The sequence below is a fragment of the Nomascus leucogenys genome, chromosome 3, assembly GCF_006542625.1.
Source record: "Nomascus leucogenys isolate Asia chromosome 3, Asia_NLE_v1, whole genome shotgun sequence".
Classification (NCBI taxonomy): Eukaryota; Metazoa; Chordata; class Mammalia; order Primates; family Hylobatidae; genus Nomascus; species Nomascus leucogenys.
The window spans coordinates 130528560-130549601 of record NC_044383.1 but is presented as its reverse complement, the minus strand read 5'-3'; the positions used below and the strand labels follow the sequence as shown (position 1 = coordinate 130549601).

At 39.0% G+C, this 21042-nt stretch overlaps 1 protein-coding gene across 2 annotated transcripts in view; it reads right to left on the bottom strand.

Moving 5' to 3' along the window:
- The window catches only part of UTRN (utrophin), a 573765-nt gene that overhangs the window by 367588 nt on the left and 185135 nt on the right, over positions 1-21042 (bottom strand). For both annotated transcript variants that reach the window (XM_030809793.1, XM_030809794.1), the window contains exons 24-31: positions 16672-16785; positions 15731-15886; positions 10479-10649; positions 8079-8258; positions 4964-5098; positions 2775-2924; positions 1638-1799; positions 286-414 (exon numbers count right to left, since the gene is read on the bottom strand). In XM_030809793.1, coding sequence (XP_030665653.1) covers positions 286-414; positions 1638-1799; positions 2775-2924; positions 4964-5098; positions 8079-8258; positions 10479-10649; positions 15731-15886; positions 16672-16785 — 1197 coding nt within the window. The remainder of the gene's footprint in view (positions 1-285; positions 415-1637; positions 1800-2774; positions 2925-4963; positions 5099-8078; positions 8259-10478; positions 10650-15730; positions 15887-16671; positions 16786-21042) is intronic.

Here is a 21042-nt window from a genome sequence, read left to right as displayed (position 1 = left end):
TGACAGAGGCTCTGCATTAAAGAAAAAGTGTATATAAAGCTAACTTCTAAATCTGGCTCACTCTCTTGTTTCTCATCTCAACTATCAAAATCAGATTTAGTATTTTTCCACCCATGCAACAATTTGTTTCTGCTGCCCTGGGATGCAACCTTCAACACATCTCTCCCATCCCATGGTTTACATCACAAAGAATACCAATGGTGCCCAAGTAATCAATTCTTTCTCTTTTAAAAAAAAAATTCCCAACATGTTGAAAAGTAAAAGGAAGCTCCTCGCCCTCTTTACCTGTAGCACATCCATCTGACTTCCTCCTCTGGCAGTCCTACTCTCTGGGGAGGTCAGGGGCTGAGAACGCATATTTCTTCTCAACTCCTCTAGGGTTAGCTCATGAGCTGAGATCTCTGCTTGGATTTTCTAAAAAGAGATAGGAAAGGGGAGAGGATGTCCTTTTTTTTTTTTCTTAAGTATAAAAAGAGACAATACAAAAGTTCTATGTCGTTGTGTAATATATGATATTGTATTTTACATAATGTTGACCCCACAGAAGCTTTAATAAGTTTTTGTAGGCCGGGTGCGGTGGGATCACGCCTGTAATCCCAGCACTTTGGGAGGCTGAGGCGGGTGGATCACGAGGTCAGGAGTTCAAGACCAGCCTGGCCAAGATGATGAAACCCCATCTCTACTAAAAATACAAAAATTAGCCAGGCACGGTGGCGGGCGCCTATGAGGTCCCAGCTACTTGGGAGGCTGAGGCAGGAGAATTGCTTGAACCCGTGGGGCAGAGTTTGCAGTGAGCCAAGATCGCGCCACTGCACTCCAGCCTGGGCAACAGAGTGAGAATCCATCTAAAAAATAATAATAATAAGTTTTTGTATAATAATAATAATATGGCGCACTGCATGGTATGACTATTGTACATGACGCACATGCTAAAGGTCTTTGCATTTGTCGTTTCTAATGTTCGCAACTTATTTATAAGGAAGGAATTGTCCCAACTTCACAGCTAAGAAAACTACAATTTAAAATATACAAGACTTTTCAGCCAGGCACAGTGGCTCACGCCTGTAATCCCAGCATTTTGGGAGGCCGAGGAAGATGGATCACCTAAGGTCAGGAGTTTGAGACTAGCCTGGACAATATGACAAAACCCCGTCTCTACTAAAAATACAAAAATTATTGGGAGGCCGAGGCAGGCAGATCACTTGAAGTCAGGAGTTCAAGACCAGCCTGGCCAACATGGCAAAACCCCGTCTCTACTAAAAATACAAAAAATTAGCCGGGTGTGGTGGCGCATGCTTGTAGCCCCAGTTATTCGGGAGGCTGAGGCAGGAGAGTCACTTGAACCCAGGAGGCAGAGGTTGCAGTGAGCCAAGATCGCGCCACTGCACTCCAGCCTGGGTGACATAGTGAGACTCTGTCTCAAATAAATAAATAAATTAAATAAACTATATAAGACTTTTGCCAGAGTCTCACATAGAAAGCAAGAGAACTCCAAAACCCAAATGCTGCCCTGTAATAAGGTCAATCTTTCCCATTGACTCTCGGTTTTGGATAGCAGGAGGGGTTCTCTTACAGTTGAGGAGGCAATTACATAAGCTCTCTTTACAGTTCAAAAGCCCTCAAATCCATGGCAATACCTGAGCTTCCTGTGGAACTTGGAAAGCATCTATCCTGTCAGTCAGGTACGTGGTGAGCTGTTTGTCCAGCTCCCCCAAGCTCTCTTGCAAGACTTGAAGCATCTGGTCAGTTTCCCGCAGGACCTGGAGTTGCTTTTCCAAAGAAATCTGCTTGCTCTCTGCCTGCACAAAGGAGAAATTGAATCGTTAGTTGCCCAACACAAATATAAATAGCAGAATATATATATTCTGGCCACTAAGAAAAGACTATAAAAGCTTTCATCCAAGACTTTAGCTTTCTTTATAAATAAATAATAATTACTAATGATAACAGTGAAAATGTCCCACTAGGATCTTATGTACCATGCAGCTGAATTACTAATTATTACTTCTTTCTATATATAATGTTGAAATACAAAAATGTAAAGGTTTCCCATAAGATGCATTAAACAGAAGATAAAAATGTGTTATTTATTATAATTTTAAAGCATTTTTAGGAATCAGCAATGTCTGCCAATAAGAATATAAAACATAAGAAAAATGTCTATCAATACATAAACATCAGAGTCTCTTTTTATCCAAAGCCTAAAACAAATTCTATAGGTGTACATACGTATCGAACTACTATTTACAGCACTTTTGGGTTAAGCTTGATGTTATCCATGGGCTGAACATCAACAGTTATTATTTAATATGTGTTTGGAAGCACCTAATATTCACACCCAACCTTCCTATAAAAGAAGTGTTCTTTCTCTAATTTGTGATACGAATATGTATCTTACAACCTGGATATGAACTAAGAGACTATGGCTTTCATAGCAGCTTATGTCAAATATCATGGCCCTAATATTTACTAGGATAGTGTGAGTTGTTGTTCTCATATACAGCTATCATATGATCCTTAATGAAAATTAAATAGTTTGTAAGTAGAAGTAATCTCAAAAATAATTATTTTAATCATCAAGTTCTGTCTTAGAGTGTTAGATCTATTCTTCCTTTCTGAATATTTCAATACCCTCAATGCCCCTGTTAGCACTGGTTACCAACTTTAACCAACATTAAAGATTTTTCCAACATTAAAGCTCTATGATATGGAGCTTAGGGCCAGCTCCACTTCACCAATACCTAATCAACACCCATGCATGTCCCAACTCTTACCAGGTGACTTAGATCTCCATATCGGCTGTTGAAAGCCTCCAGTTTCTCACTGATTATATCATCCAGGATCCCCCCATCAATCAGAGTCTGGCCAAGCTCTCGAATCTGGGTGCGATTATCTGCCGGGTGGCGCAGAACAGATTCCAGAGACTGGAATGGAGATGGGAAAAAAAAATAATAATGCATTTACTAAGGCAAAAGGTATCAAGGATCCCCAAAATGTCTGTTTGTTAAACAAGTAATTCTATTTTCTAAAAATCTACCTAAGGAACAGGACCAAAAGTTAAGTAAATTACTAATTCACAAAAATACACATCATGGGATTAAAAAGTGCATAAAATTGAGAAATTAGCACAAGTGATATATGATGATATAACCTCACAAAAATAATTTCAACTATTATTAATTATGGGAAGGTGAGGCAGGAGGATCACTTGAGCCCAGAAGTTCAAGGCTTCAGTGAGCTATCATAGCAGTGGACTCCAGCCTGGGCAACAGAGCGAGACTATGTCTCTAAACAATAAATAAATGAATAACAAAAAGTTAAAAGTAATTATTAATTATATGGGGAAATGCTCATGATATGACACAAAGTTCAAAGGCAGAGAACAGTACTATACAAGCAAAATTATCTCAACTGTTATTAATTATATTACTAAAAATAAGTAGTCATTTTCCTGCAATATATGCAGAATAAGAGGCATTGTTTTATATACACACTTTTTATATACATAAATCTAATTAACCATATGGGCTAAATAGCATTCCCAGTTTACAGATTGGAAAACTGAAGCTCAGAAAGGTTAAATTACTTGCCTACATACACACAGTCAAAAGAAAAGCTAAGATTCCAACATGGCTCTAAAGCCTTTAAGACCCCAAAGCCCGGCAAGGTGCAATGGCTCACACCTCTAATCCTAGCACTTTGGCAGGGCAAGGCGGGTGGATCACCTGATGTCAGGAGTTCAAAACCAGCCTGGCCAACATAGTAAAATCCCATCTCCACTAAAAATACAAAATTAGCTGGGGTGGTGGCACACGCCTGTGATCCCAGCTACTCAGGAGGCAGAGGCACAAGAATTGCTTGAACTCAGAAGGTGGAGATTGCAGTGAGCCAAAATCATGCAATTGCACTCCAGCCTGGGCAACATGGCAAGATTCCATCTCAAATAAAGAGAAAAATAAGTAAATAAAAGACTCCAAAGCCTTCGATCCAATATACTACCTTCTAGTATGCATACATAAAAGATAATAATTAGGAAGAAATCTACAAACTGTTTTAAAATGTTTATCTTAGAGTTTGCTTTATACTTTATTTTCCATATTTCAAGAATATATACGTATTCGCTCTTATATTAGGAAAAAAAATTTAAGCTTTTCATATTTTTCATTCACTCCGTCGCTCACTCTGCTATATTTGAGAAGTGACATCTTTTCTCTAGCAGAACATCCATCTCCTGGATGTAAGTGCCACATTTTACTCATTTCTGACCTTTAATCCAGTTGTCCACTCAGTTCCCACATGGTACCATGACATTTTTAAAAGGATATCTACCTCCTTCCCTTTTCTTTTTTTGTTAAGCAAACCTATCCTCTTTGCATTGTATTTCATTTAAGAAATGGTTATTAAGTTAACGTGTGCTACACACTGTGCTAGGAACTGAGGAATAACAAAGCATCGGGTACATTTCTTGGCCTCAAGGAGTTCAAAGTCCAGGCTTGAAGACAAGCTTCTATGACAAGATCCCATGCCTCAACCACTGTCTTTTAACTTCTAACATCTGAAGGCAAGAGACAGGAAGCCCCTGTAAACCGTCAGTGCTGTGTTTAGTGAGTAAAAATAACTTGTTGACAAAACAAGAGAGCAGTTGTCCTAATAGCATATGGCAGAGCTTTGTCCAGGGCCTAGTAAAATAAACTGGAAAACCACTAGAGTGCTTCAACATGTCTACAATGTACAAATTGTCAAACAGCTAACCACATCTTGAGGCTGATATAGTGGGTCACCAATCATCTAAATACACATGATCGTATAAACACTTCAGGCTATGGAAGAAAATGCAAGTGACATTGAAAACCACTGAGGAAGCAAATGCATTTGCCTGTGTAAAGCATTACATTCCTCATTGTAATACACGTGTGGCCTCATCACAACAAAGAGAAATGCCACGGAGATCGCGGGTTCCAACCTCCAGGGCTTCGTTGACAGCATCTGTCTTTTCAGGCAGGATCTCTGTGTTTTTCATCCGCTCTTCCAAAGTGTTTAACCAGGTGGTTTCAAGATCCAAATAGTGAAGCAGCTCAATCCAACAAGACCAGACCTCCTAAAGCATGAAAAATTTTATATTAGACAAAAAGCCATTTCACACATCATATCGCTAGTGCTACACATTCTCTTTAATAGCTAATAATTTCATCTGGATGTGAGTATATCTACGAATTCAGAAACTAATGGAGTTGAAACTTCAAAAAAATAAAATAAAATCGGCCAGGCGTGATGGCTCATGCCTGTAATCCCAGCACTTTGGGAGGCCGAAGCAGGCAGATCATGAGGTCAGGAGATCAAGACCATCCTGGCTAACGTGGTGAAACCCCATCTCTACTAAAAAAAAAAAAAAAAAAAAAAAAAAAAAAATACAAAAAAAATTAGCCAGGTGTGGTGGCGGGCACCTGTAGTCCCAGCTACTCAGGAGGAGGCAGGAGGATGGCGTGAACCCGGGAGGCGGAGGTTGCAGTGAGTCAAGATTGCACCACTGCATTCCAGCCTGGGCAACAGAGCAAGACTCTGTCTCAAAAAAAATAAAATAAAATAAAATAAAATAAAATAAAATAATCCAAAAAATCATGTTAGACCAGTTGGTGAGGGGTGGGGAGCAAAGAGTGGGCAAGAGGCTGCCTCACTCTTTAAAATAAATTCCGTGATCTGATTTAAATGTCAAAAAAACAACTATATAGTTAGTAGGAAAAACAGGAGAGAAACATTATTTAGTTTGTTCTTAAAGACCAAGTGCAGTGGTTCACACCTGTAATCCCAGCATTTTGGGAGGCCAAGGCAGGTGGATCACCTGAGGTGAGGAGTTCAAGACCAGCCCGGCCAACATGGTGAAATCCCATCTCTACTAAAAATACAAAAATTAGCTGGGCACGGTGGCAGGCACCTGTAATCCCAGCTACTCGGGAGGCTGAGGCAGGAGAATTGCTTGAACCTGGGAGGTGGAGGTTACAGTGAGCCCAGGCCATGCCACTGCCCTCCAGCCTGGGTAACAAGAGTGAAACTCCGTCTCAAAAAAAAAAAAAAAAAAAAAAAAAAAAGTTTGTTTTTTGAACAAAAGGAAAAAATTGCTCCCAACTGTAAATTTTTAAAAACTAATTTCATAGAAAATTGAAATCTCCTGGGCCCTACCCAATTCCAGCTCAGAGCTAACTGATGTAAAAGTTGCAATGTAGCCTTCCCAAATTTTTTCTAAATTCATGAGGACATGTCAATATAAGAAGAGAGTTACACTGTTCTTACTATGTTGGTTTTGATCACTCATTCCCCTCTAAGGTTTCCAGAGCAGGGACCCAGGGGTTGTGTAGTGGGTGGATACATTTATAAATTTATAATCCCTTATCATAAGAGGAACTTATTTGAGTGGTAAGTTTAGGAGAAAGAACTCAGCTGGATGCCTCTGGGCTTGTCATCTTGAATGTACTGAATGAGTGAAGGCATCTGCTGGTCTACATAAATGAGTGAAGGCACCTGCTGGTCCACACTCCATATGAAGTATGCTTATCAGATCAAGGGGCAGTACATTTTTCTACAAAGGGCCAGAGAGTAAATATTTTAGGTTTTGGGAGGATACATTTGCTTCCCATCACAGATTCTTCTTGGAGGGAGTATGTGTTGTACAACCCTTGAGAAATGTATAAACTATTCTTAGTTAACCAGGTATCCAAAACCAAACTACAAGTTAGATTTAAACCCTCAGCCAGTCCGGGTGCAGTGGCTCCTGCCTGTAATCCCAGGACTTTGGTATGCCAAGGCAGGAAGACGGCTTGAGCCCAAGAGTTCAAGACCAGCTTGGGCAACATAGCAAGACCCCCATCTCTACAAAAAAATTAAAAAATAATTAGCCAGGTGTGGCATTGCAAGGCTGGAGTCATAGCTACTCAGGAAGCGGGGTCAGGAGGGTCACTTGAGCCCAGGAGTTTGAGGTTACAGTGAGCTGTGATCACACCACTGCACTCCAGCACAGGTGACAGAGCAAGACCCTGTCTCAAACAAAACAAAACAAAATCCTCAGCCATAATTTTCCAACCACTGAATTATGATAAAAGAAAAGAGTTTTTAGTCCCCCGATTTCTACAAGCAAAAAGCAGACCAAAAATCTGCTCAGATGCAAGCACGACCTCTTTTCTTATGGGAAAGAAAAGATGACTCAAAGAAGACCACTTCCAAGAAGCAGACAGATCCCAAATCAAGTAGCTTTCTTAGTAACTTGCCTCAATGATACACATTTATCTTAGCACAAAATTGGTTTAAAACAAGCAATGAATGAATTTACAAATGAATGAATGATCAAAGTAATGAATGAATTTAGGTTAAATATTGCAGTTGCCATTTTTTACCATTTCAGGATTTGCCACAATACAAATATTTGTTTTACATCAAACTGAATGTAAATTAAATTGTTGTAAATTGAAAGCCTTCTTAAATCTTCCAACAAGCAATAACAAAAGTCATACTACTATAAAAACAAACAAGCAAAACCTTACTCTTAGTTTAAAAAAAATTTCATAGACTCATCTACATTTTACGTGCAATGGCCAGGGAGAAAAAAAAAAGGTATTTTATCTAAGACCCAGTAAGACAGTCACATATTTAAGTTCTGTTTTTCCTTCAGGTGACTCTTGAACTTTAGACACCACTCAAAAGAAAATAATTCCTCTCTGTGTACTCAACCAGGCAAAACAAAACAAAAGAGAGGCTTGCAATGTGCTCTGCAATTTTTGGATTGGAACAGGCCCTACAGATAATCTGTTACATGAAAACCTGGATTGCACATATAAAAAAAGTAAAGTTTTAATATATAAAATGACTTGCCCAAGAACCTTCTGGTAATTAGGGACAGATTTTGCTCTCCTGTTTTTAACCCCTCTTTCATTTTTATCAAACTATTTCCCAAGAACTATTCTTCCTTTATGATCCAGAATTTGAAAGAAAAGTGAAGTTTTCTCCAAGATTTGAAAATGGCCAAAACATTACGGAGTTTGGATCTCAGAAATACATCACTGAAAAAAATAATAATGATAATACCGTACCTCTAGCGTGTGGCACTTTCCTCGAATTCTATTACAAAGAAGTTGGTAATTTTCCAGCACAACATTCAGCTCAGACGTCAACTGCTGGCCACCAGAGGGCACCTTGGCAGCTAATAACTTGATGTTGTCCTTGAGAATCTTCACTCTCACCTCCTTCTGCAACACATCCTCTTTTGCCCTCTGTTCCAAGAAAGGATGGATGAACTTGAAAAACGTCTCCCTTTCTCAGTAACCAATTTCTTTTCTTTTTTTTTTTTTTTCAAGTATTAAACCAAAGTTAAAACATCTGGATGATTCTAACTACCAAAATAGAACATTATTTAGGTAACAGTGAATGGTTCTTTGTGGGGTTTTGTTTTTGTTTCTGTTTTTGTTTTTGTTTTTGAGATGGAGTCTTGCTCACTGCAACCTCTGCCTCCCGGTTCAGGAAATTCTCCTGCCTCAGCCTCCCGAGTAGCTGTGATTACAGGCGCCCACCACTACGCCTACCTAATTTTCATATTTTTTAGTTGAGACGAGTCTTCGCCATGTTGGCCAGGCTGGTCTCAAATTCCTCACCTGAGGTGATCCACCCACTTCGGCCTCCCAAAGTGCTGGGATTACAGGCATGAGCCACTGCACGCAGCCCAGTGAGTATTTTTGAAATAAGAATGCTAACTCTGAAATTTCACTCATGCATCCAATGTACTCAGCCCCCACAAATGTGTTCATTTCATAACAGCAGTGTTAACATAAGTTATCCAAAGTATGTTTACTGACATGAAGTATTTTCAAAGTCTGGGTCCAAGATCAGAATTTAAGTGAGTGAATTTTCATTATCACTGGAGGGCTGAGCAGATTACACTGCGATAAATAAATTTTCACAAAAATTGAGGTACACTATGGTAGAAGTATCTTCAAAAGTTCTCTAATTTAAACTTGTTTTAAAATTCTAGAACATAGGTACATGTATCATTCTGCTAATTAATAGCATTTCAATGGTAAAGTTAGACTGAGATGATCTGATCCAGAAACAGCTGTTTCTCAGTGCTAAGATAAACAACCTGACATTCAGGAAAATCAATCTATCAGGTTGGTGCAAAAGTAATTGCGGTTTATGCCATTACTTTTAATGGCAATAAATAAAAATATAACAGTCTTTCACTTTCCCCTTTACTTTTCTCTACTACTTAATGGTTTGATCTTCCTTAGATTGGGGGAAAGTAATTAAGTGTAGTGGTTTTGTAAGTCCTAATGGCTGTTTGAAAGAATAAAAATAAATAAAATGTTGCCCAATCAAATATTTAAATATCATTTTTCTCAAATCTCATCTATAGCAACTTTTAAAATCCACAGAACTACAATGCCAATAGTGTAAAGAAAGATAATAAATGAGACAATTCTTAACACGGTAGCCTATTTTAAAATACCTTATGTACTGAGTATTTTTAAATCTTTCAAAAAGAGCTACACTAAAAAAGATGTTTTAGTGAAAAAACAACTTCCAACAAGACTCCTGTCATTTACTTTGATTCATGTATAATAATGTATGAATGTCATGTAATCCCTTTTTTGAAAAAAATCTGCACAGATTTTTGCTTGAGTTACACTTCTAGGCAAGTTAACTTTGAGGTAAAACATTAGTCACTGTGTTGCTTAAGCTTACAGGCAACAAAAGCTTTGAAAACACGATCTCCTTTGACTTGTTGAAGCTATGTTAGAAATTTGGGAATGATGCCCAGTTCTTTTATTATATATAAAAAGAGAGTGTTCAAGACTATCGACACAGGAGTACAAGTTTACAGGAAATGTATCCAGTGGATCCAACGAATATGAACTCCCCTGATGCATTCCTACTGCTGCTCCTACCTGCTCTAATGAAACGTCAGTGTTCACATGTGCCATATGTATTAACTGGAAGATTAGTACGAGGAAAATAAGAATAAACCTCAGACAACTTGGGAGGTCTCTTTTGTTCCCCTTACAAAAAATAACTCTTCGTGAAAATTTTTGGAAATAGTGATGAATGCAATTAATGCCACTGGATTGTGCACTTAAAAATTAAACTGACCAATGTTATATGTATTTACCCCAATTAAAAAACATGATCATTCTTCCTCACGCCCACTACCAGAGGTTTTTAAGTCATTCTCTGTAGCCTCCCAAAGGTCTAACTTAAGAGCTTGTCTCATGGGCCCTCATGGACTCAACTCATGGGCCAAGCCAAACACGTGGACTCCTGGCTTCCTTCCCCTGCTAAAATCAGAGCAGCTACCCTGTTATGTTTTTTTAATTCAAAAACCTACTGTGAAAGATGCTATGTGCACATAGTGCTTGACAGCTAGAGAGATGATTGATGGGCTGGTTTTAAAGGGAGGAGGGAGGCATGAAGTCCGTTGGCACTGCTTGTCCCCGCCTCACCTTCATCTCTTCCACAGCACTCTCAAGCTCTTCTGGTGACTTGTACTCAAAATCCCGCTCCAGGTATTCTTCCTCAGCCTGGGTCATCCATTCCTGCATCTCTGCCAAGTCTTTCTTCAGGTTCGCAGCTTTTTCTTGACTTTCAGACAACCTACTTTTCTGAGTAGCGATCTACAAAGGAAAAGCCATTCCCCCAAATAAACAAATGTTAATGTGTTCAATGTCAAGTTTTAGCTCTTAATATTTAAAGGCACAGTGATAACTTTCCACAACGAATTGCATGCTTTAAAATTCAGATAAAACCTCATACATCTCATGCTAACGCTGTAGAATATAAGCAATAATGAAAATAATCTTAAGACTGGGATTCCACACCACATTTGGATAATACCCTTATCTCAAAATATCTATTATAATTTTGAAAACGTATAACTGTTGACTGTAATCCCAGATGTAGGAATCTAATCTATAACAGTAAAAGTACATATATGAAATAAATTTAATGTAGCACTACTTGTAATGAAAAAAAAAGCAAAAACAAATAATCTAGAAGCCAGTCAGCCTTGGTGGCTCACACCTATAATCCCAGCACTTTGGGAGGCCAAGGCAGGGGGATCACCTGAGGTCAGGAGTTTGAGATCAGCATGGCCAACATGGCAAAACCCCATCTCTACTAAAAATACAAAAACTAACCAGGCATGGTGGTGCACACCTGTAGTCCCAGCTACTTGGGAGGTGGAGGCAGGAGAATCGCCTGAACCTGGGACGCAGAGGTTGCAGTGAGCCGAGATCGCACCACTGCACCCCAACCTGGCGAACAGAGCGAGACTCTGTCTCAAAAAAAAAAAAAACCTAGTAGCAACCAAAATGTCCATTTTCTTCTTTTTAATTGCACTTCCCATTAAGATTTCACTTTTAAAAAGCAGGGAGGGAGAGGCTGCTATTAAAGATGTCATAAGACACCACTCTATAAAATTTTGGTTTTGATATCTACTATTATTTGTATATGCCACACAGACACCAAAAAGTTACAGTGAAAAATAGATAGTTGTCTGATTCTGATTCAGTAACTTAGTTAAAAATTTCAGAGAAGTCTAGAAATATTTGCAGAACACTCCTCCCCATAATGACAAACTGACTTCTACTGTGAGAGAAGGCACCATTCTGCAGTCACAGTCCAACCCCTACTTGGCAGGTTCAGCCTCATGCTCAAATTAAATGCCACAGTAGTGGCCACCCTGCCAGGGCCTGCTTGGCTGCTAGGTTGATAGTAACCAAAGGCCAGCACAGGAACTGGATGGTTCTTACAGAAGTTAGAGATAAGCAAGAGATAGAGGCTTTCCCAGTCCCTCCCTCCAAAGAGGATCTCCGGCATAAAAATAGGACCAAACAAGAGCTTTCCTTCCACTGTCCCCACAGGGTAACCAAGGAGCTGATGCCAGCAACACTCACAATCCCATTCCTAAGCCTGGCTGATCATCAGGTTAACCTGGTAAGCTTTTCATTAAAATACAGGCACACACACAGAAAGAGAAAGAGAGAGACAGGGATTCTTGGGCCCCATTTCCAGAAAATTCTCTGTATGTGTACTTTTTGAACACTAGTCAGCAATATAATTTTCACAGATCCAAAAAGAAATGAAGAAAATAAAGACACTATCATAAGCTTAACAACAACAAAACACCCTCAAAATTACCTTTAATTATCCTGAGAATATATACTTTCTATTTTTTGGCATTAAAATGTTCCTTTTTTTCAGGATATCATGAATATAATAGATGAAATAGACTATCTTTGTTTGTTGATCTGTTTTATATGCCTGTTCTTTTTAGCAAAATGAAAATTTGGCAAAATTATGTTTGTCCAAAACTACTTCAACATTTGTACTAGTCAATGCAATGCAATAGTCTGGAAATGTTCTAGATAATTATTCACACATGTGGTTACCTCCCTCCTGAGGACACTTTAAATTTCCCATATATTTATTCCTGTATTTTGAATCAGTAATTCACAATGAATTCTTTGTCGTCATATGTATGTGGATGGATGGATGGAGGGATGGAGGGATGGATGGATGGATGGATGGATGGATGGATGGATGGATGGATAGATCGATAAATATACAAACTTCTAATTATCACCTTCCTTGATCTTCATTGCCACTTCCAAACCATTTTCTATTTATTTCCTCAAAAACCCCAGTTCCCTAAGGCACATGCCATCAGACTATAGCACATTGAGAAAAATGTGATTTTAGCTAGGATAAGAGATGAGAGTATAACATTATTAGTTTCTTAAGTGTGATCACGGTATTGTGGTTTTGCAGAAGAATGCCATCATGCTTGGAGAATCATGCTAGAGTATTTAGGGGTGAAGTGTCATGATGTTTTCAACTTCCTGTTCAAAAGTACCAAAAAAAAAAGGGTGTGTGTGTGTGTGTGTGTGTGTGTGTGTGTGTCTGTGTGTGTGTGTAAAGAGAAGGGCAGAGAGAGAGAAGGCAAATGTGGTAAAACATTAGCAAGTCTCTGAATGGATGGATATATAGCTGTTCCTTTTTATCATTCTTTTAACTTTTCTTTACATTTGAACATGTTCAAAATAAGTTATTGGGTAAAACAACAAAAACAAAGCAAAATATTCAGTTATGCAAATATAAATTTTTCTGATACAAACATTAGCCAAAAGCATTTCATTAAGAAATACGTACTATTTACATGACCGTGGGGTATGCCTATATTTCACATTGACTTCTATTTTTCACTGCTTTGTCACTCACTTCAGCTATATATAGCCTCACTATTATTCCACTAATAAAAATCAAAGCAATCGGGAGAGAATACCTCCCAGTTCTACCGTTCCCATATCATTTCCTCCCTTCCATTACCACGGAGAAACCATATCTCATAGCAACATCTTCACTTAGATGGTGGATCTCATCCTCACATAATCACAGACTTCGCTTGATAAATTCTCCTATCTCAATCTCTTTCTGCACCATCATTTATTTTTCTAAAGTGAGGTCCTCTCATTAATGTCTCTCATTTGATATCTCTCATTATTAAAAATAACAAAACTACCTCTTTGGATTCCCATCACCAGCACCCACCCATTTCTCTGCTCCCCTGAAGAGAGAAATTTCTCAAAGTTAGTTATGCTTGGTGTCCCAGTTCCTCAGTTCTCATACCCTCCTCGACACTCTCCACTATGACTTTTTTTCCCACCAGTTCACTGGCCCTACTTTCTCAAGGTTATTAAATGCCTCCTTCTATCAAATTTAAAGCTTGATTTTCTGTTTTGATTGGCCCCTACAATCTCAGCATTAGGCACTGTGAAAAGTTTTCTCCACCTAGCATCTGGGATCCCACATTCCCTGTTACTGATTTTTCCTCCTTAGCTTCTAGCATCAAATTTAACCCTTCCAGAATGGTAGTCAGCATTTCACCTACACCCACAAAAGCTTCTCCTTCATTATTGCAGTAAATGATACCACAATTCACACAAAGTGGAAGTTTTGCAGAAATCCTGAGTCATGCTTGACCATTCACTTTTTCTTCTATCACAATCCAATTCTTTCCTAAGGTCTCTATTTTCAAACCTAATATTTCTCATGCCCTCCATCACTACTTCTCTAGCCTTCCAAGTACGTGGGGCCATCCTCTCTCTCCAAGACTGCAGTAACCTTATAAGAATTCTTTCCGTTTTCATTCTTGCCTTCCAGAGCAAACTATTCGCATGAAAACCAGAGAGAGGCCGAGTGCAGTGGCCCATGCCTGTGATCTCCACGCTTTGGGAGGCTGAGGCAGGAGGATTGCTTGAGGTCAGCAGCATCTGACCAGACTGGCATCTGGTCTCAAACTGCTGACCTCAAGCCACCCTTTTGCCTCAGCCTCTAAGAACCCCATCTCTACAATTTTTTTTTTTTTTTTTTTTTTTTTCAGACAGGATCTGGCTCTTTCACCCAGGCTGGAGTGCAGTGGTGCAATCTCAGCCCACTGCAACCTCTGTCCCCTGGGCTCAAGCCATCCTCCCACCTCAGCCTCCTAAGTATCTGGGACTATAGGCGCACACCACCATGCCCAGCTAATTTTTGTAGTTTTTATAGAGAAAAGGTTTTGCCATGTTGCCCAGGCTGTTCTCAAACTCCTGAGCTCAGGTAATCCACCCACCTCAGCCTCCCAAAGTACTGGGATTACAAGCATGCACCACTGCATCTGGCTCAAAAATATTTCTAAAATTATCTAGGCATGGTGGTGAACACCTATAGTCCCAGCTACCCAGGAGGCAGGAGGATTGCTTGCGCCCAGGAGTTCAAGGCTGCAGTAAGCTAGGATTGTGCCACTGCACTCCAGCCTGGGTGACAGAGCAAGATACTGTTGCTAAAAAAAGGAAATAAAACAAAAAGCCAGAGTGACCTTAAAAGATCTATATCATATGTCACTTTCCTATTCAAAACCTTCAAATTGCTTTCTGTGTAATATCATACTTGAAATACATCCCAAGTCCTTTCCTCCAAGGCCATAGCTAATCCATCCTCTGCCTACCTCTAACCTCAAATATTCCCATTCTCCAACTCACTAACTCCTTTCTGCTCTATTCCAGCTACATTGCCTTCATTCTTTATTAAACAAACCAAGTTCATTCCCACCACAGAGTTTTAAAGCTTGCTATTCTCCATGCCTGAATGTTCTTATTTGAACCTTACAAGGCTCATCTCTTACTTTACTCAGTTCTTTATTCAAACGTCCCCATCTCAGAAAGTCCTTCCCTGACCATCCTATTTGAAATAACCCATCTAGCCCTAACTCCTTGCTACTCCTCCATGATATTATTCATTATCCATCTGCCTCACCAGAATGTAAGCTCCTTAAGAGGAGTTTCTTCTTCCTTGTTCAATGCTGTACCTGCAGTGCCTAGAATGATGCTTGACAGGTGGCAACTGATTAAGAAATATTTGCTAAGAAAATAAATGGTCACATTCAAATGTTTTAGGGGTAAAGCAAGTATCATAAATGTGTTTCAAGCCAGATTTAAGACAACAATGGGTAAGCCCTGAGCCAAACTGCACAATCAGCACCCTCTCTTAATTTAAAAAATGATGCCTTTTTTTTTTTGGCCCCAGCTCACTACCCACGCTGGAGTTATTCTAGACCATTGTTTTTCAAACTGGATGGGTCATAATACATTTAGTCAGCTGAGAGAAGCTACAGTCTACATCTCTTGAAAACTATAGGTAGTAACGTTGAAAAACTCACCTCCTTGCTAAGTTTCTCCAGCTGGGTTTGGTAGTCACCTAGTCTTGTCTGCACCCAAGTTTTTATTCCAGCAACTGGACCACTTCGAAGATTAGTCTCTATTTCCTTCATGTTTTTCAGAGATGATTCAATTGTTTCTATTTCATTAACAAATGCCTAAACACATAAAAGATGCATGTTGAGTTCATTACTATATAAGTGGATGCCACAATTATAGTTTGTCTGCTTATCTCCCTGCAAATATTATACAAGCAGACTGCTTAAGAGTCAGTACTTCTAACTACTTAAGAAATATCGTGCCTTAAGAAACTCATTTCACCTGGGTGCTTGATATAGCCATCTGCCAAATTAGACCAGAAATACTTGACTCTCAGCAGGGAATAGTCTTTTAATTAATGTAGAGAAGCCTGATGATTTCACCAAATAAAAACTGCATGCACTATTACTAGCAAATTCATTTGTTGTTTTTTTTGTTTGTTTGTTTGTTTTTTATACTTTAAGTTCTAGGGTACATGTGCACAACATGGAGTCATTGTGTATTGTTTTTCTCGTGCCACATGGTGAGGATTTAAGAAAAACATACTTAACAAATGAATTTGATGAACAGACACTTCTCAATTTCATTTGTTAAATATGTTTTTCTTAAGTCCTCACCATGTGGCACAAGAAATGCAATATACAATGACTCCTAATGAACCAAAATTGTTCTTGTTCTCTATTCTATAACCTCTCAAAATTCTATAATCATGGCCAGAAATAAAAACATGAAGAATCTGTCATTCTTTTATTAGCTGTAAAGTCATAAAAGCTTTATGATGAAAGATATTTTATCTAGATTTAATGCTATGTTATATTCTCACAATTTTAATAATAGCAGCAAATAACATAGAAAAAGAACAAAATGTTATTTATGACAAGTTCCCCAGATCAGCAGAACTCACAGAGCACTGGTCTAACTGCCTCTGTAGACCTGCATCGTCTCCTTGGGCAGCCTGCTGTTTCATTAAGAAGTCTTTCACGCCATCCATCCACTTCTCAATGACTGTTGAATCAGCCTAAATTGAACATGATAACAGAGGGGGATATTACTCCATGACGTTCAGCCTACTACATCTCAAGATCTGCCGCCACTGGAACAAAGGCAACTTTTTAAAGCTCTGATAGCATCGCTTTCATTTATTTTATTTCTTTTTCTAAACCTTCCAAATGTGAAAATGATTATTTTCTTCATTCTTGACTAAAATCCTTAAGAGATGACAGGTTAGTAACCATTCTAAAAATTTCCAAACGCTAGCTCTTTTTGCTTACACGCCAGCAATAGTTATGATTTAAAATGCAAATCACAGGGAAAAAATGCATTTCTAGGTTTAATCAGCTACAAAATACTTGGCTCTGATATAATTTAAAACAATTTTTCTCTAAAGTTAGTAACTCAGAGCAGGAATAAACAAATAGCACGGTGTAGGGAATACAATAGATAGTTCTCATTTCTGCTATTGGATGCCTTTTTATCTGAGAACTCAGGACAGTCACCACTCAGCTCCATTCTTTCACCCAACATTTATTAAGCACCTACTATATATATAAAATCCAGTTACTGTGTATGGTGATAGGGGTTCAAAGACAAATGTGAAAGCAAACATTTTGCAAAGAGAAAGAGACTTTAGAGAGAAGGTAACATTAGAACCGGGCCTTAAAGAATGCAAATAAGGGCCAGGCACAGTGGCTCACGCCTGTAATCCCAGCACTTTGGGAGGCCCAGGCCGCGGATCACAAGGTCAAGAGATCGAGACCATCCTGGCCAACAAGGTGAAACCCCGTCTCTATTAAAAATACAAAAATTAGCTGGGGGCGTGGTGGGGCGTAGTCCCACCTACTCGGGGGGGCTGAGGCAGGAGAATAGCTTGAACCCTGGAGGCAGAGGGTGCAGTGAGCCAAGATGGCGCCACTGCACTCCAGCCTGGCGACAGAGCAAGACTTCTGTCTCAAAAAAAAAGGAATGCAAATAAGTAGATGCAATTCTTTCCATAGGTGGGCAACTGCCATGTTTTTCTCCAGTCTTCTACTGGTTACATGTTCCCAATTCCTTCCATGATGTCTGTAGGACATGATATGATATTTAGGTATTGCTCACTACTCTGATCAACATGCTCTGGAAACTACATCAATTTTTTAATGTCCTTAAAATATGCCACCCAGAACCAACTATTCTGATCCTTATAATGTTTGAATTGATCACAAAGATCTAACTAGTTTATATAAGGTTATCAGAGATTATCTCAAATACTTTGGTGTAATCAAGACTTGCCAAGAATGTTCATTTGTGAGCATTATTTGAATTAAATGAGAAAGCATCTTCAAATGTGAGATGTTATCACTCTGTGCATCTAATAATCTAGTCTTCCTCCTCCAAAAAAAAAAAAAAAGAAAAGAAAAAGAAAAGAAAGTAGTACTTAAAGGAAATGAGTCTGGGCAAGGCCTATTAGTGGTATCCATGTTGATTCCTGGTGACCACCACATTCTTTCCTAAGCACATATAACATCTCTAGTTGGTTATTTATCTTACAGTTTGGCTAGGAACTGACATCAAACTTACTTTAAATCTTCAGCTTCTAAAAACTAATGTTTCCTCTTAATTAGGACATTCCTCCATCTCCATTTTTCTGGTAATTTCTCACAAGATTATGACGTGAGTGACCCTGAGATCATGGGTAAAAATCCCACTTGGGATGCAGATTTATGCATCTGGAGGAGCTCTGAGTGGTTTTGCTTGTGGTCCTAAGTTCAGGCTCTAAAGCACTCTCAGTAATGACTCTTCTATACTTTCTAGTTTTGAAGGTCATTCTCTGATGAAGATGGCAAGTAAAAAGTGCTTCTCTAGCTAGGTTTCTCTGTGTCCTCCATTAATATTATACCATCCTATCTAAGCACTTCTGCATCTCGTTTATTCTTGGCACAGCTTTGAAAGCCATTTCAGTCCCATTGCACTTTCCCCAAGCTGCTTCCTCCTCTCTTCTCCAGCCTGTCTGACACTATTCCCACAGGTCCATGCTACCCTTATATATTTTCAGTTACAGGTCACTTCTGTGTTTGCTCCAGCATTCCAAGATCTTAGCATAGAAAGCTTCTTGGGAAGACATGCTCAGGACGGGTAGAGTGGGGCATCCAAAAAAGACAGAAGTGCAAAAAGAGAGAAAGTGTGAATATATTCATAGAGTTCATAAAATATGACTTTAAAAATTCTCCGTTTAACTTGTCACCACAGATTCTTGCACTGCTAATCTCCATTCTGCACTTTTAAAGAATGCATTACTGCTGTATAACTGGGAAATTCATTAACTCTAGTTTGAATAAGGAAAACTGATAGTCTCCTCAGCCAAAATTTTCAAAATTTATATGGAAGCATTATATTTCAAGGAAGTTTTAACCACAGTTGGCTTTGACTTGAGTAAGTGGCCTTAACTACTCCAGTCACTGGCATATGAGGAAGTTTTATGGCCTCAACCGCCTTCCTTCCTCCCTCCTTCCCACCCTCTCTCTGATACACACAGACCCATGAGGGCACACGCAATTCACATGTATCTGTTCCTTCTCTCCCTCTGACATGAGAAAAAAGAAAGAGAAAAGAAACAGACAGACAAGCCATGTAGGCCAATGGATCATCCCAACAGCAACAAAGGGAGTAGAAGGGAACCTGTAAAGCCACACTATAATATTTTCACCACTAAAAATCCTGCATGTAATTCTGACCACGCTGTGTTCTAAAAGAGACAGTGTGCCCATATAAAGAAATGCTAAGGTCTGACTACCAAGCTCAGCACCTGCCTTGAGAAACTAATTTTTCTTTGAGCCTTAGTAACTCATCTGTAAAACTGGAATCATAACAACTATCTTGTCTGGTTGTTCTGAAAAACAGAGACTCCCACATAGAAGAATGCACTAAATGCGTTATTATACTAAGATCTACAAAACCAACTGCTTTATTATTACCAAGATTAAGACCATAAAAGAGTTACCACATCCAAGATTTGGTGGTTATGTCCCATCAGAGGCACCACAGGAATGAACAGCCAGGATGAGTATGTGTTTGCGTAAGCAGGGTTTCACTTTTTTAATTGCTGCCAACATTAATGCTTGTTCTATCCTGTAACTGTTTCAAAGTAACTGTTTCAAATGGCTACTGCTTATACATCTGGCTAGACCTGGCCAAACACAGCTCGTGGGAAGGAATCGGTACAGAGGAAAGGCCCACCCTTTAGAAGTTCCTGGCAGCAGCAGCAGATTCACTTGGCGTTTCCACCTTGTGGCACAATGCGCGGGAAGGGTTATCAAGTCCCAAAGATCAATGCTACCTACCACCCTGCACGGATGAAGGCAGGAGACAGGCAGCTCTACTCTGCCTTCCACTGTCCCTATCCTATCTCCCCTTTCCCTGAGCAAAATATTGTCACAATCAACCTGTTGCAGATGTTTCCTGTGCTTTTCAAACATACCAAAAGTCTGCTCATCTTTAAGTCAATTCCACCACAGCAAAGAGGTTGATTACAAAGATCGTCAAAGAGCTCACATGAAAATAGTGTTTCTCTGTCCATTTAAAAATTACTCAGCTGATGCACTTAAAAGTTTCTAATCTACAATAATGACGATTTTTTTCTTCACCCACATCTGCTTACAGAACACACACACACACACACACACACACACACACACACTTCTTTAAGGGACTTCAGTTCTTACAAACCAAAACAAAATATAAAAACTGCTAGTAAATTTCTAAAGCAAATGTCATTATTTCACATGCAAAAAAAATAAACTAAGTACTAATCTGGGGCAGCCATTTCTCATTCCTATTTTTACTCACAAATATTCAAATAAATATAAAATTACGAATACAGTATTTTTTGAAAATCAAAATATCAAATATTCTAGTTTGGAAGGGTCAAAGTCTACACAGACCATCACTGCTCAAAAGCAATGATTTCTAAGCATTTCAGATGGGCAACACCCTGCTATGGGATCACGGAAAAGGAACGGCAAGGTCATTAAAACAATTCCTCTGACCCTATCTCACCTCGTTTCCCACCCCCATCCTGTGAGCTAAGGATGGAGGTAATTTAAAGCTTGGTAAATCTGGATTTAAGACAGTAAGATTCCAAGGTACACAACTACCTCCGGAGACTTGATTACAGCTAAATTCTTGGCATTTTCTTTTGCTCCTCCCCCATCTGTTGGAATGTCCACAGCTTTTTAAGACATAGGCCAGAAAAAGAAAAAAAATACTGTGAAGCCAGAATTAAAACAGTAATTTAAGG